Genomic DNA, 16,193 nt, shown 5'->3' with positions numbered 1-16,193 from the left:
TCCATCACATCATCAACACACTTAAACGTTCTCTAGGAATTTTCCAGATATTTTATCAGGGGGCTGGCAGGAAACATTTTAGAAAATGTCGGGAGCAACTGACTCAGACATTCGCCTTCTCACATGCAGCCCCTCTGGAAATTTTCAGGAAAATGTCTGAAGTTCAGTGCATGTCTGAAAGCAGCTTGTGTTAGATTGCCAGTGGACAAAATTTATTGGACTTTCATAAAACAATGTGTTGAGATTTTTTTGACTAAATTGGATCATCTGCAGAAGAAAAGAGTCAAAGTCGCAGCATCAGCCACATGTGACTGTTGGAGAGGTGGCAGGCGACAGCAGTCAGTCGGTTGTATCAGTCATGTACCAACGAACACAAGCTACAGTCACCCAGAGATTAGCCACTGCGTCGTCAGTCATAATCAACACTGATGGATGAACCTCCGGCGCTGCAGAGCTACTTAACCATGTAGAAAACGTGAAACTAAAACGAGTCCTACATATAAATAAACTCCGACTGCTCCTCCTTTTGCTGCTTCCCTGCTTTTCTGCTCAGGACAGAGCAGAACACATGATTTTATTTCCTTTGCTTCTTCTCTTGAGGCACATTGAGTCTGCACCTGTTGTATGAAATGTGTTGTATAAATAAATGTGACTTCTGACACTCTTTTTACCACTTGTCTGTGTTGTGTAACACCCCCACAACTAACACATTATCATGTTATTAGATTTATGTACTGTGTTCCAACTTTTAACAGCTTGCTAAACAAATTAATTAATTATTTAAGAAACAAATCGCCATTATCAGTTCCCATATATTAAAGTGGCAGTGGTGCCGACAAAATCCGCCCAGTTTAACATCTCGTATTATTTCATACTGTACTCAGTGGTAAAGTTCATTACACTTTTTTAAATGGTGAACTGGCATCATTATCGGTGGTAAAAAAAAAAATCACGGCAGTTTAATTCATAAAGCACATTTCATACACAGAAGTAGATTCAAGGTGTTGAACTCGTTAAAAACAACAAAGAGACAGAATTAAAAGAAATCTATTTAAAATCAGAAAGCAATAAAATAGATTAAAAAGAGTAGAATAAAAGGGGTGAAGAGATTAAAAGAGGTAAAATAAATAAACAGGATAAATCTGTATAGAAATAACCCCCAAAAATATAATTTACTTATATATGTAAGGAAGTAGATTTTTTTTAATTACTTTTAATTGTAATACTTAACCCTAACCCTATTTTACTTATTTTCCATGTGATATGTTACTTTTAACCTTTTTACATCTTTACATGTGGTGTGTAAGTATTTAACAGTTTTTTTTACATCTTTTACATGTTATAGGTTACTTTTGATAAAGAAGAGTATCTGAACCCTTCTTCCACTCGGGCTACTTTATTAGTTTACACAGTGACATTTGGTGGGTGTGGGGTCAGGTCTGAAGGATGTATATTTAAACTGTGGTAATAAAACCTGCTGAGGGGTGAATGTGGATTTACTCGCTGTTCAGCAATAAAAAAGAAAAGTGGATAAACTCTCCTGAACTGAACTGAACTGAACTGAACAGGTGGGCGTGTGGAGCTCTCCTTTGCCTCCCTGCTCTCCGTCACCACATGGAGACCACATGGAGGAGTCTCTGCGGTGAAGCGGTCACACGACAGAAAAACAAAAACAACAACACAGCGAGTCAACTCCAACGTCGGCTGCTCGCCTGTGGCAGAGGGGGAAGGTTCGATCCCCGTCTGCATGCCCGAGTGTGGGCAAGACCCTGAACCCCCGAATTGCCCCTCATAGAAAAAGTAGATGCACTGATTGAATGAGTGTGTGAATTGCAGTAAACTGAACTGTAAAGTGCTTTGAGTGGTGATGAAGCGCTTTATAAATACATTTACCATTTTCCCTGTTCCTTTACAGCAGCAGCAGCACTCGTGGTCTGTCTCCTCTCCGCCTGTGCAGCCTGTAATGACTGGAGCAGGAATGCTGCAGCTTTTATATACCCCTCTAAAAATAACTCACCCCTTGCTGCCATCTATGGGCCGGACTGACAGCTCCCTGCAGCCAATGGCCAGCCCCGCATCCCTGCTGGCTCCTCCCACTCCCCTACTCACGCCGCCTCCTTAATTGGACGCCGGTGACATCATCAACCCCATTTACCTTATTAGGTCACGCATGAAATTGATTGGCAGGTGGCTCCTCCCCCGTGCCTGCCTCCCCTCTCTCGCGCTCTGTGTCTGCAGCTGGAGAAGCAAACCTGGCAACCGGGCAGCCCGACTGGCAATGCGGAAATAGATCTGGCACCCCCGAGCGCGCACTGAGGAGAGGAGAGAGCCGAGAGGAGAGGAACCACAGAGATAACAAAAAAAACCCAACAACTATTTCTTTCCTCTGCTTCTTTTTAGTTTTTGAATTGAAGCGCTCAGGTGCGCTCTCCTGCACCGGCTGGGCTTTTGATCCAGCATTTCTTGTTTTTAAGTTTGAGAGGAAGATTTTTTTTAATCGTTTGGAATCGGGACTTCTTTTTACTGACTTTTCTTTTTTCTTTTTCCTGCATCAAGCATGGATGTGTTGGCGAATTACAGTATTTTCCAGGAACTCCAACTCGTCCATGACACTGGGTATTTCTCCGCGATGCCTTCCCTGGAGGAGAACTGGCAGCAGGTCAGCGCTCATGCGTTTCTCTCTCCTTGTTTTCCGGGGAAACTAGAGGAGGAGGGTTGGGGATGAAAATGTCACGAGATGCGGTGGTTTGATGTTTTTCTGATGTTGATGTTTTTCGGAGTGTGTGTTTCTGTGGCTGCATCAGTGGCGCGCACCGGAGCGCAGCGCACAGCAACGCGGCAGCCCCGTGTAGTTGCGTTTTTGTTTTTTTCGCTCACATGGAGCACGGCGAGGTCCGCTGACAGGAGGAAACACACACACACGCACACACACACACACACACACACACACACACACACACACACACACACTCACACAGGGAGAGGGTGAGGAGAGGGAGGAAACAGACGCGAGAGCATTACGCACAAATGGCAAAGACGGATAAAAATGCGTAAAAGCATTTTATCCGTCTTTATATTTACGCTCCCCTCTCTCCCTCAAAAGTCTCTTAAATGTAACTCAAACACTCGCCACTTAAGGCGTAAATAAAACCCTTCATCGCTAATGTAAAAGCAGGAGCATATGAAATCCCCACCTCGTGATGAATTTTGGTTTTTAACTAGAACCCAAACAGGATGACCATCTCCTCAATGACCTGAGAACATCCACCAGGCTGTTTCTCTCATAATTCTTCTTTAATGATATTCTTTGATACAGGACTCCACGTTGGTCTGATAGGGATTAAATTCAGCTTTTATTTACCCTTTGAAGATGTTTATTTTGTGCACATGTCCCAATGGAAAGTTTAATGGGGGATGCAGGATTTTTAGAAACAGTCTATATCCTGTAACTTTCCATTAAGCTCTGGATGCTGCTATATCGTATGAAGTACAGGCTCCATGCTGTCATTTTGCTAAACTGGCAGTTCAGATTCTAAGTGAGACACGATTGAAGGAGAAAGTGGATTGAGTTTTGATTTTCACTCTGAGCTGGTGATGGAGAATTTTGAGTATTTGGATCCTGGTTATTGATGGTATCTTTATATCTGCTCTGATCGACACACAGACAGACACACACACACACATGGCCATGGAAGATGGGCACATGCCTAATAGCTAGTGACTTGTTCTTAAATAATATATCCATATCTGCCACTGTTTGTTTGCAGATAATCCTGCTGAATTATGTATCATCACCCACTATAGAACATACAGTACCCTGCAGAGGAGCCCACCGACTGTTTTAACCTTTATTTCACATGTTCAACCTTATTTTATTGGCATATAAAAAATAGAACTACAGTGTTTACAGTGATTTCCTGTGTCACATGTGGAGGTTTTAAACAGTTTTTGACATGTTAGACAATTTCGAAGCAGAATTAAACAAGAAAGAATCAGGTGATTAAAAACATTTTTGTCTTCAGTTTCCCTTGTGAGCTTGATAAATGCAGCTGTTAATTGGAAGTAATCTTCTTAGCCTCATGTGTGGGTGTATGAGTGTGTGTTGCAGTGTGTTATCACCTTAATATGCTATTAAAAGTCTCCCAGTGAGTCCCTGCATGGGACAAAATCTACCTCAGATGGTGCTGGGTCGGTCCATTGTGCCTATGCAGAGAGGGGGTTAGACCATGTGGTCTTGAATGAAGCCCAGACTGCGTTTCTCCTCTCTGACTGTCTTACTGACACAAATCCACACTGTCTCATCCTATTTTTAGTCCCGACAGCACATAGATTCGTCCCCTGTAGTCTAACCTATTTTTGTGGTCTGTAATTATATTGCTAATTGATTGAGAGGTCTTCAGATTTTGATGTGGTGTCTCATTTTCCACAGAATGGCTGGAAAAGCTGTTTAAATTGGTACCTGGAGACATGAATGTAGAGCTGCACGAGGATAAATCAGTTCCACTCAGTGTTTCCACACTTTTACTCTCAGAGAACAGTTTATCATATTACAGATATGAGAGCACATTGTAAGTTATCATTTGGAATTTGACAGCAATGCCATTGTGACGCAAGACATAAGTGAATGATTGCACCTGTTTTGTGTGAGTGGCTATAATGACATATCAGCGAGAGAGTTGTTGTGTATTAGGCTTCCCATTTGTTCGTTACCCTGGCAACAACCAGTGGAAATGAATAGTAATTGGAGGCAACTCCAGACTTTTCGAAGGGACATTTTAAAATGTGGTTGTTTGTGATCTTACCAGGAATTAGATAAGAAGATATATATCAGTTCCATTGCTGCATGTCCAGTACATAGACTGGTCCGAGACATGTTTAGCCAAGATTTGCATGAGCTCTTAGAGCAGAAGGAGCTACAAGCTAAGTTCCACAGAGGTTGTCTTATATCAACTTGAATGTCAACCCACCGCGTTGTCACCCGCTAGTTTGTGATATGCTGTTTTCAGGCCATGAGTTTGGTACTTTGGCCGGTGCCATCTTTGTTTTTCATAATCAGATGTTACCATATTTGGAGGAGGGGTGGAGCCTGACTTGGAACAAGAGGACTCTGCACGCCCACCTACACCTGCCACCTGCACCCATTGGACAATATTAACTGTCAATCACCATGCTCCAATTCATAGAGAGTGACACATCCAGCGACATATATTGTGTCAGGGGTTGGTGGAGACAAAAGTGGAGCTAAAAGGAGTTTGAATTATTGTTATCATAATCATCATGTGGACACAAACACAAATGAATGGTAACATTGCTACATGCGACTGATGGCTAACACTCTAGCATTGACATTTTACAGAGCCACGATTAGTCGAGGTGTGTCGGTCTGCTTAACGTGCATTTATTTTGACCCCATAGCAGTCTGAGCAAATATATTAGCTTTATCTTTCAATGGGCTTCGACTTTTTAAGTTAATAGATAATTAAAGCTAGCTAGCTACATAGATGCAACATGTAAATAAGTCTAATTTCAAACTGATGGAACTTATAAAGGATAATTTCATAGCTACTCATATTTATTTCATCAGTAGGGGGAAGCTAGCACTTTCCCCCTGCTTCCATTGTTTGTGCTAGGCTAGGCTAATAACATCCTGGACCCATCTCTGAACTGAATTTACAGCGATGAAACAAATGCATTTATAAATCTATGATGCCAAATTTTATTATTGTCCTTTCGTGCAAGTTTCCCATCAATTTACTTTAAAAAAAATCTGAACTTGAAGAGACACAAACACACACACACACTAAGACCAGGCACAGCCATATTTTTTCCACTCTTGTTCCTTCTGTCTCCCTCTATCCCCTCAGTCACTCCATCTCTCCCTCACACACACACACACACACACACACACACACACACACACACACACACACACACACACACACACACACACACACACACACACACACACTGGCTGCACTAATGGAAAGCTATGGTCTGGCAGGATTCATCCCGCCACTTTCGACAGTAATTGGCCGTTTGCTGTCAGACTGACAGAGAAACACACACACAGACATATACTCTGAGACAAAAACACACATGCACACAAACAACCAGATTCATCTTCTCCGTTCGCCACAATAAGTTGCTCTTGGTCTTTGGTCTCTCCTCGTCTTTTATCAGGTACTTTGCATCGAGGCTAAACACGTGGAACCACCCGCCCCGCTCCTTCCTCTCACCTGTCCATCAGTCTTGCTGTCTCTGACATTTGAAGCCCATGTTGTGCGTGTAATTGCTGCATCCGTGCAGGTTTAGAATGATGTGATAGGCTCGAGCAGTGTGTGTGTGTATGAAATGGCAAACCCAGGAACCTCCCAATTAGAAGTAATCCGTTTATTTCAAAGCAAAGTCCGATGATGGAAAAAAACAAAGAGTGTGAAAACAGGAGGATGATTGAGGTGATAAACGAAGAGGAGGTTAAACTCTCTGTCTCTTTCTCTTCTCATCTCTTAATTTACATTCTCTGTGTGTGTGCAGTCATTTTCAAACTGATTGATTTATCTGCTGTGCTGTTGTTTCGCCACTCGACCAGCCAGCTCTGCAACCTCCAGCCCTGCATTTTTCTCAAGAGGGCACTTTGTCAGTGTTACATCTCCTGCACGTCTCAGTTGCTATAATGAAGAATCAAGCATTCCATCTATTTCTGTGCAATCGTCAGTGTTTCCACTAAGGAGAATCTCACAAATCTGAACAAGCCACTCTTCCACAGAAAATCATCCAGTTAACTGCTGTTGGGTTCTCTCTCTCCTGCAGAAGCTGAGCTTTCTGTCTGTTTTCTGTCAAACCCAACAAGCGGCAACATTTCAAGAATCTGTTTTTACAATCTCTAACATTCACACACCGTGTCTAAATCGAAGCATCTGTAACTCAATCTATACATTTGACTTACAAACATTGTTCACTTCCCCAACTAGGTTTGGTTTTCACCCCTATTTGTTTTGGTTTTTTTGTTGCTTTTTTTGTTTGTAAGCAGGATTATACAAAAACTACTGAATAAAACGTGATGGAAAGAAGGAACATGGGACAAGAAAGAACCCATACAATTGTGGGGTGGATCTGGACAAAAGCGCAGATTTAGTAAGTTTTGAGATAAGGCTTTTTTCGACAGCTAGTGGGACTCATCAGTGCAAGTGATGTTGCTCACAATAACAGCATATTCACGTCAATGGACACGTTCAAGACAATGGCAACGACAACTGATTCTCCAGTTAGAGGTTCTGCGTATCGAGCTTCGCCGAACTTTGAATAAACAGGTGAGCATCTCTTTGTGAGCAGCTCTTTGTGAGCAGCTCTTTGTGAAGCAGCGGTGGTGCAGCTTCAGGGTTCTGTGGACTGGGAGCCGCAGCAGGTCTTTGCTTGCTACGGCTCAATTACTGCAGATCACTTTTACAGTTTCAGAAAGAAAACTGCAACCAGCATCACCACAGGCCAAACAAACGGCTCATTCCAAACAGGCAGGTTTAGAACTGCAGTCGTAAGACAATTATCTCAAGCGTTGTTTTATGCACCAGAAGTTTATTCTCACTTGAAAAATTATCCTGTCAGTTCTCGTAGATGAAGAACCCGAGAAACTTTTACTTTATTGCCTATCACACCTTTATTCACAAGACCCACTCCCACTCAATATATGAAACAAGATACTGATCATAACCATCACTCTCCCGGCCCTCTCTCTGCTAACCTGTTAACCCTCTGCACAGACCATTGGATAGACTGGTTTTCAAACATCTCTCTCTCTTTCTCTGTCCCTCTGTTTTCTCCCTCTCTCTCTCCACCCGTGGCATGACGCTGGCCCAGGGAAGTTTGACAAGATAATAAATTGCTATGCATGCTGCGGTTTTTCACATTTCACAGCCCAGTAACTCTGTGTGTAGGATGGCAGTGGGGCGGCGGCGAGGGGACAAGCGGAGGAAAGGATGAGAGCGAACGAAAAACACCAGCCGACACAAGAAATGAGTCCAGATAAACAAATGCACATGAAAGTTAGTCAGGAAAGGGATGAGCTTCTTTTTTCCCCATTCTTTTATCACTCCATCCTCCTTTTGTCTGTGCTGCCATCCGTCCTGTATCCCCCCCACCCCCCCAACACACACACACACACACACACACACACACACACACACACACACACACACACACACACACTGTGTTATGTAATTGTCTGTGGAGCACAGCTGCTTCCTCGTAGTCACAGCAGTTCGAAAAAAAAGAGGAAAACAAAGGAACGAAGAGAAAAGGAGGAAAGAGACAACAGAGAAGTGACAGAGCGGCAGGAAGAGAGAGAGATGAAGAGAAGCAGAGATGTAGCCGTTGATTATGTAATAAGTTATTCAAGTTTCAGAAAACATAGGCCACCTTTTAAAGACATAACACATCAAACTCAATACCTCATAATCTCTAAATGCATCAAATGAAACTTTAAGGGGAAACAGGGCTGGAAGATGCTGAATAGAGTTTAATCATAAAAATCAATTATCTAACCAAAGTAAAAATAAAACCTAAAGACTTTATGTTTCAAGAAACCAAAAACCGCAAACACAGCATCCCTATTCCCTCAGAGGCTAAGTCTTTCAAACCATACCTGGCCCAGATAGTTTTCTAAATTGTAGACATAATTGCATTTGCTACTCATTCACTGTCTTGTGACAAATACAAATTAGATGAAGATGTATTTGAAGCAGTAAAAAAAAAAGTCATATCTCTAAAAAAAACTTTTATCCCAAACACGTTGCTTCACTTCTTACAGTGTGGAAGCTTCTGCCAATATTCTCCTTAATATGAGCCACTGTAATCACTGCACTCATTCATTTTCTTTTTTATCGTGCTCCCAAACACACACACACAGTTATTGTCTTTTCCTCATTATTTGAAATCACTCGAGTCAAACGCACACACGCCCGAGAGCCCATAATTCAGTAAGTGAATAAGGCGTTCAGTGTACGGCGGCAGAGATTAGATAAGAAAGTGAGCAGTCAGACTGCCACGGCAGGAAAGCAGAACAAATGAACTGCACTCGTGATGGAGAGAGAGCTTATTCTGTGGAAGCCATAGCCCTGATCTTTCAAGACGAGTGGTTTTCTATAGAGGGCAACTCTCCAGCACGATTCACCACGCAGCGCGATTACTACAGTTTACAAGGAGATTTACCCAGTGATCTCTTCACGCTTCACGTACACTCTGATCATCATTGTTGTATGGGAAACACAATCTACATCATGTTTTGCATATATATAAAAAAAATACATGTGAGGAAATGAACTTGATGGCTTTTACTGATTAGTTTCATGTGTCCGGTGAGATGAGTCGAAGTCACATTAACTTTAGCAGAGAGGGAAAGCAGAGGCAAACTGATCTTAAATAACGCCACGAAAAGCTTCCCACAATTTCAGAGCCGTCTTAAGCCGCTTTCAGACATGACCTGTGGATGAAGTCCGGAGAATTGGGTCCGGACACTTTTCCTTTCACCCCTGCCCAATGCGGCGGGAGGTTTTCTGCACAGACGTGTTCACAACAGTAACAAATCCTCCGCATTATTCAGATGAGGGGCGGAGCAGCCGAGTGCAGCAGACAGAGGCAGGAAGTGGCGTATTAACTCCGCTGCAGAGATAACTCCAGAATTTGTTTACAGCCCATCTACACAGTCGGCCGATCTTATCACTACAAACTCTCTTGGCATCTTTGTCGGTGTCTTCAAGTGTGTGGCCCCGCCTTTTCATAGAGAGATATTTGTTTTCTTTTTGTTTGTTTCATTTTTGCATCTGTCGCGTGTTTGAAGTGTCATTCACTAAAGGGGAATCCAGCCGGGAATCCCCCATCCAACTCTGCGGTTTTTATGTGGACTTTATAGTAGGAGGCCAGACGGAGAAATTCCTCAGATAATCCAGAGCCTTTCACTCGAACATTTGCATTCACACATGCACCTCCTCCAGAGAAAATATGGAGGAACTCCATAGTATATATATATATATATATGTGTGTGTGTGTGTGTGTGTGTGTGTGTGTGTGTGTGTGTGTGTCAGGGAAACAATAGAGAGACTAAATGATTCACAGCAACAAACCATAATCATAATTTGAAGGATTAGAGAAAGGTAAAGTGTGTTTGAATGAATGAAATTAGTTGTACAGGCTGTTATTACACACACACACACACACACACACACACACACACACACACACACACACACACACACACACACACACACACACACACACACACACACACACACACACACACACACACACACACACACACACACACACACACACACACACACACACACACACACATGCACAACACGACACAGTTGTGTTTGTGTCCTGCTGAGCCAGTGTTTGCAGACCGATTGGCTCAGGGATAAAGCCCTGTGACCTGGCGTACGTCCAGCCCTCCCATTCTCCTCACCCAGCACTCTGCCCGATTTTTGTTTCTTCTCTCCCTCCTCCCTCCCTTTTCAACCCCCACTCTCCCCACAACAGCCTTTTGATTTTGCACATTTCAAAATGTTGCACATTTCCTAAAAATCCTAAATAAATAGTTTGTTCCTGTGGTCTGAGGTGAGGTTGATGTGTCAGCAAAGAAAAGAAGCAATAAAAGCTGATGGAAACATATTTTTCAAGTAAACAATGACATTGTAGGAGCCGCTTCCTCTTCTTTTCTTTCTTCTTCTGCTCTTTTTTTTATTTTTTATGCCAGAGTGGAAAACTGTCAGAAATCCCGCCCAAAAAGAAGGAATAATCAAAGCTGACAAAATCCTGGTGTGTTTGTCCAGAGGAGGCAGAGATAATTAATGGAAATGAAATAAATAAGAGAAGATGCACCAGAAGAGTTACCGCTGCTCTTTGCTGTTATGACAAAAACAGCTGTCACATTGATTCATATTTTACTTTGCAAACCTTATTTATAAAAGAAAAACACACCCACTTCCTGTCTCTGTTCAAAGCTCCTCCGCTGAGCTGCTCACATGAACTGTTTGTGTGTGTGTTTTGGTTATGACATCATTCTTGGTGTGCAGAGGATGTTGACAGTGGCAGAGGAAGTGTGTGTGTGTGTGTGCGCGTGTGTGTGTGTGTGTGTGTGTGTGTGTGTGTGTGTGTGTGTGTGTGTGTGTGTGTGTGTGTGTGTGTGTGTGTGTGTGTGTGTGTGTGTGCGTGCGTGTGCGTGTAGCTTGCCAAGGCCTACATTTGGCCGTACACCACTCAGGATATAACATGCACACTTTTCACTGCTGGTTTCACACTGATGGAGTCGACTATGTTTAAAGTTAGACCTCATATAGTTTTGCTCTTTGGTCCGTTCAAAGAAAGTCAGGCAGCTGCACAAATACACATTTCTCCTACTTTTAATCTCAATAAGTCTCCACCCCGTCCTACGGCTGTCTCATTAACCACACATCACCTGACAGCCGACAAAAAGATGAAAACACGTCTCGATTTCTGGTTTGTTAGAAATGAAACAGTGTTTGATGAGTGTGGTGGAAGAAACAGAGCTGAGCAGCTTGAAACCAGGTTTTCAACTGGGGAAATTAAGAACCCAGCATATGCCTGCAGTTCATCTTTTTAAAAGATGGAGAATTAATTTGTATTTTCTGCTTTTCATTTCATGCAAGGAAGGGGGGACAATTAAAGCAATATTTTCATAAATGCCAGACTATTTTGTCTTATCTCATGAACCCTAAAGTCGAGTCAAAGATTTCCACTTATGTGGTTATATACGACAGTCATGGGCCATTTCTGTTGACTCTTGTAAAGATGTTAACACAAACCCACTTAAATGGCACCATCTCCCTACCGTGTGGTTTATAGTTTGGATGTAGTTTATTTGACTCTCATCAAAGTAGACCTATTCAGTTGACAAATAGTCACAACCAGTCATCTCTGCAAATGATGAACAGAACAAAAGACCACATTTGAACATTTAAACATATAGTACTATTTCTTTCCCCCAATATCTATGTCTATGGTAGGTAGACAATCAGGGGAAATGTATGTAACATTTCATATAAAGAACTTACATTGAGTTTCAATTCAACAACAGTGGTCCATTGTTATGCTTTATATCAGACAAAACTTTCACAGGTTTCAGCCAACAACTTTTAACTTGAATAGAATCAATACTTTAGAAGAAAAATCCTAGAAAATTCATCAGTGAGTCCCTTGAACATTGATGTTACATGGGGGTAGGAAACCTTTATCCTGTCAAAGGCAATGCCAAAAAACATCTTGTTATACTCCTCAGCAGAGGAAACTCCTCAGGGATCAGAGCAGACAGCTGTTCGTCTACGGCCCACAGGTTGGACTTCAACGCCCCTGATAAAAGATAAAGGTGAATTATTGCCACACTCAGTCAAAGTGTGTCCGTATTAAACTTTCTCCTCAGTTTCATTATATATGTCACTTTGTTTCAGAGCATTTGGGCAGAATAATATACTCAGTGTGAGTTTAGGTGAGTCTGATGCCTTTGTCGAGACGTAACAAGAGACAGAGAGAGAGAGAGTTATAGTGATGATGGAGTGAGCCAGTGTTCTTGTACGCATTTATGTATGCATGATTGGTGTGTGTGTGTGTGTGTGTGTGTGTGTCTGTGTGTGTGTGTGTGCGCAGACTGGGACACTGTAAATGGGTCAGATGCAGTGGAGGAGGATGACCTTGGGAATTTGTCCTGTTTTTTCTCATGAGTCTGCCGACGCACTTCTTTGTCTCAGAGAGAGCGAGAGCGAGGTAGAGAGACGAGGACGGAGAATTGAGAGTCAACAGATCCAACCAAATGATGATTCGGTGTCAGAGAGTAATACGCTTATTGATGGCATTGAACTTTGGAAACTGTGAGAAACGAACCCAGACACTGAGGTATGCGAGATCTGGAGATCGCATCAACCTCGTGCTTTCACATCTCTTTTCTTTGACATGCCAATAGTACGTGTTTGAAATGTTGGAAATACATTTGTTCTCCCTGTCGTGAGCTCAGAGTGGGACTACGCTCACGTTTAGTGCAAAAGCAAACTTTGTGTACGCAAGTTCAAACTTCTTCGTATTTAATAGCCGGTGTTTGGCAGTCTTAAATTCAGTGGTGATGTCATCCCTACTTTCATGTTTATGCCAGCTCTCATTGGCTTGATCCACCTGATCACACACACATGCAAACAGCTGCAGGGTCAGCAAAGTTAAAACCTCTGAGTCACTAACTGAACCCACATTTTGTCATTACAGCGAACATCCTTCCCACTGCAGCTTTGAGTGATCGGACTCAGTGGTTGGGATCAGACTAACGTTTGGAACTGAAACACACCTTGTAGTGTTATTAAAAAAGAAGAACTACTCTCTTCCACTTCCAGATGTCTCTTCTTTAAGCCTTCACGCCTTTTCTATTCCCTCCTGTCCAAACACCAGATATCTATGGAGACAATACTTTGTGCAAACATATTCATCATGAATGTTTGAGTTTGGGATTATTTGGTCACCGTTTCCAACATTTGTCACACTTGTATTTTATGTATAGTGTTTCTTAATCAGGCCGGTTGTGCTGCTGCATATGAACAAATGGTTGTGTTGTCTGGCCCAGCACAGCCATGATGCCTGCTATACTGGGATATGTGGGTCGTCAGCTATTTTAATCCACAATGTTGCCGGGAACACCTGAGGGAATAGACAAGTGCTGCAGTGTTTGTGTGTGTGCGGGGGGGGGGGGGGGGGGGGGGGGGGGGGGGGGGGGGGGGGGGGGGGGGGGGGGGGGGGGTGGGGTTGGGGTGTGAGTGTGTATCTGAGGAATATGGAATGAGAGGAAGGTGTGTTTATACTAATGCAAATAAGGTTTTGAAAATGTTTACATGTCAAACAGAGCTCTATCATTCTCTAAAGATAAAGAGAAACCACTGAAGAACTAGTTCAACCTGTTTTTTTTAGTTTGCAATGATTACTCATTAGAGACCATCTGTATTATAAGATCTGAGGTTTTAACTTGCTGTTTAGAATTCTCTGCTGCTTCCTTTGTTTCACAAGCAGGCGTTAACGATATAAAGACGGACGACGCATGCACACGTTCTGCAACAATCTAGAAATTTAGCTCAAAACAAACAAACACTGCCATCGTGCTGCGATGACATCATTTGGCGTCTGAGTCTGCACGCTAGCGCTCATGGTGTCAAGCCACAGTGTCTAGGTCCATCCAATACATGTGCTTGACCAATCGCGATTCAGTCTCCGCTGTCAGTCGTGTCATTTCACCACATTTTGATAGCATCAAATATGTAATTAAAACCAAACTTACTGGAAAAGTTGACACTTATTCATAACTTGAACAAACATCAATGTGATAAGAACAACCTAAAATGACAGAAACATTTATTTCACACGTATTTTCACAATTTAGTTTGGTCCATGTCCCATCTGCTAATGTGGAGAAAGCATTGTTTATGACATATACTGCGGCCACCCACCAGGGGGCGATTGAAAGGTATTATCATATTGTTGTTTTTATTGCTATTTTTTTGTTGCTGTTTCTATTTTTTCCATATTATAGACACAATTTAAATAATAACAGTAGTTGCTTGCCTGCGTTTTTTTGCGATGTGGCTTGTTCTCTAAATCCACTGGAGACCAGTGTGCCCACTGTGGACTCTGTGGCTGTAGCCCAAAGCAAAGACAAAGAGATGCTCTTTCAGATTTATACACATTAGTATGGACATGACCTCAGTTTCCAGTTGGATGAAAAGAAAACTCCACTTTGATGCCAATTGCAGACACTGCGTGTGTGTGTGTGTGTGTGTGTGTGTGTGTGTGTGTGTGTGTGTGTGTGTGTGTGTGTGTGTGTGTGTGTGTGTGTGTGTGTGTGTGTGTGTGTGTGTGGAAGAGGGGGAGACGTCTGAATTATTTAAGGGTGAACTGCAGGACACAGCAAAATGGAGAAAGCGGAGGGTGTTTCTCTTTTACCCCCAAGACAACTTTCTAATGCGGAGACGGCTTTATCTGGCTACATGCACACACACACACACACACACACACACACACACACACACACACACACACACACACACACACACACACACACACACACACACACACACACACACAGAGGGAGACATGTATGAGTCATGCGTCCACCTGTTTTGCTTTCCAGCAAAATAAGATCTCTGGAGGTGAAGGAGAGAGAGAGAGGGAGAGACCCTGGTGTAAAACAGAAAAGGTGTGATGACAGTGGAAGCTCCCTGGAGTCATGCACACACACACACACGATCTTGTCCTTTTAAGGGCTCTCCACTGTCTAGAGTAAATCCCTCGGCTATCATATAAACTCTTAGCTGAACATAAACCTTCAGTAATTGTAACATTTTCATTATTTGCCATTAATTTAATTATGTTATATATTATTCATTTTGTCCTGATAAGTTTCTGTTAAAGTTTCGTTTAGTGTTTTTTATGGCAAGATATTTGAACAAGAGCCTTGAAATGTGCTGCAGGAGATGGCCCTTCCTGGGCTTATTTACCGTTTCATTTTTGTTAATTTAACAACATACAGATGAGTAATGACACATGGGAAGTAAAACCTAAAACTAAACCGGGTGCAGGTTTTTCTTTTTTAAAACAGGCCAGAAGGTTTCAGTTGATGGATTTAATGAGGAGTGTGGAAAAATATGTGGATCATGTGCTTTGGTCTTCACGGTCACCAGATTTCAAAGCAGTTCAACACCTGTGTGATATTTTGGAGACAGTTGTTTTCAAGAGAAGTAATAAGGGACATCATTTCTTCATATTTTTCCCTTTTAAGAATTACACAAAAACTACTGAACCAAATTTATTCAGACTCGCTGGAAAGGTGGGGTTTGGGCCAAGGGAGAACTCATTAACTTCTTTAGCAGATTCAATTGTTTTTTTTCACCTTATTTAATCTTGTGATGTTAAGACCAGGCATCTGTCGCTAATATCTCTGAACAGGTTTGGATTGAAATAGAATAGAACTTGATTTGAATCTGGATCTGGATTTTGGATTTTAATAGGGTTCTATTCAGTTACTGTATGGTAATACAAAGAGCTGGCAAATGTGTAGCTAAGATGATGAGGATTCAGTGACTTACAAGGAGTTTTGACGTATCTGTTGGTGCAACAGGGACACACAGCTACATGAGTCTCTGCATGGTAGGTCG

General features: G+C 42.3%; 1 protein-coding gene across 1 annotated transcript in view; it reads left to right on the top strand.

Annotated features, from left to right (window-relative positions):
- Positions 1 to 1,607: 1,607 nt before the first annotated feature.
- The window catches only part of klf7b (Kruppel-like factor 7b), a 60,939-nt gene continuing 46,353 nt past the window's right edge, over positions 1,608 to 16,193 (top strand). Inside the window, exon 1 of the mRNA XM_034574164.1 lies at positions 1,608 to 2,659. Within this exon, the coding sequence (XP_034430055.1) occupies positions 2,558 to 2,659 (102 nt within the window). The 5' untranslated portion in view covers positions 1,608 to 2,557. The remainder of the gene's footprint in view (positions 2,660 to 16,193) is intronic.

Source organism: Hippoglossus hippoglossus, chromosome 21 (genome assembly GCF_009819705.1).
Source record: "Hippoglossus hippoglossus isolate fHipHip1 chromosome 21, fHipHip1.pri, whole genome shotgun sequence".
NCBI lineage: Eukaryota > Metazoa > Chordata > Actinopteri > Pleuronectiformes > Pleuronectidae > Hippoglossus > Hippoglossus hippoglossus.
Note: the sequence above shows the minus strand (reverse complement) of the source record. Positions and strands in the feature narration are given on the sequence as shown.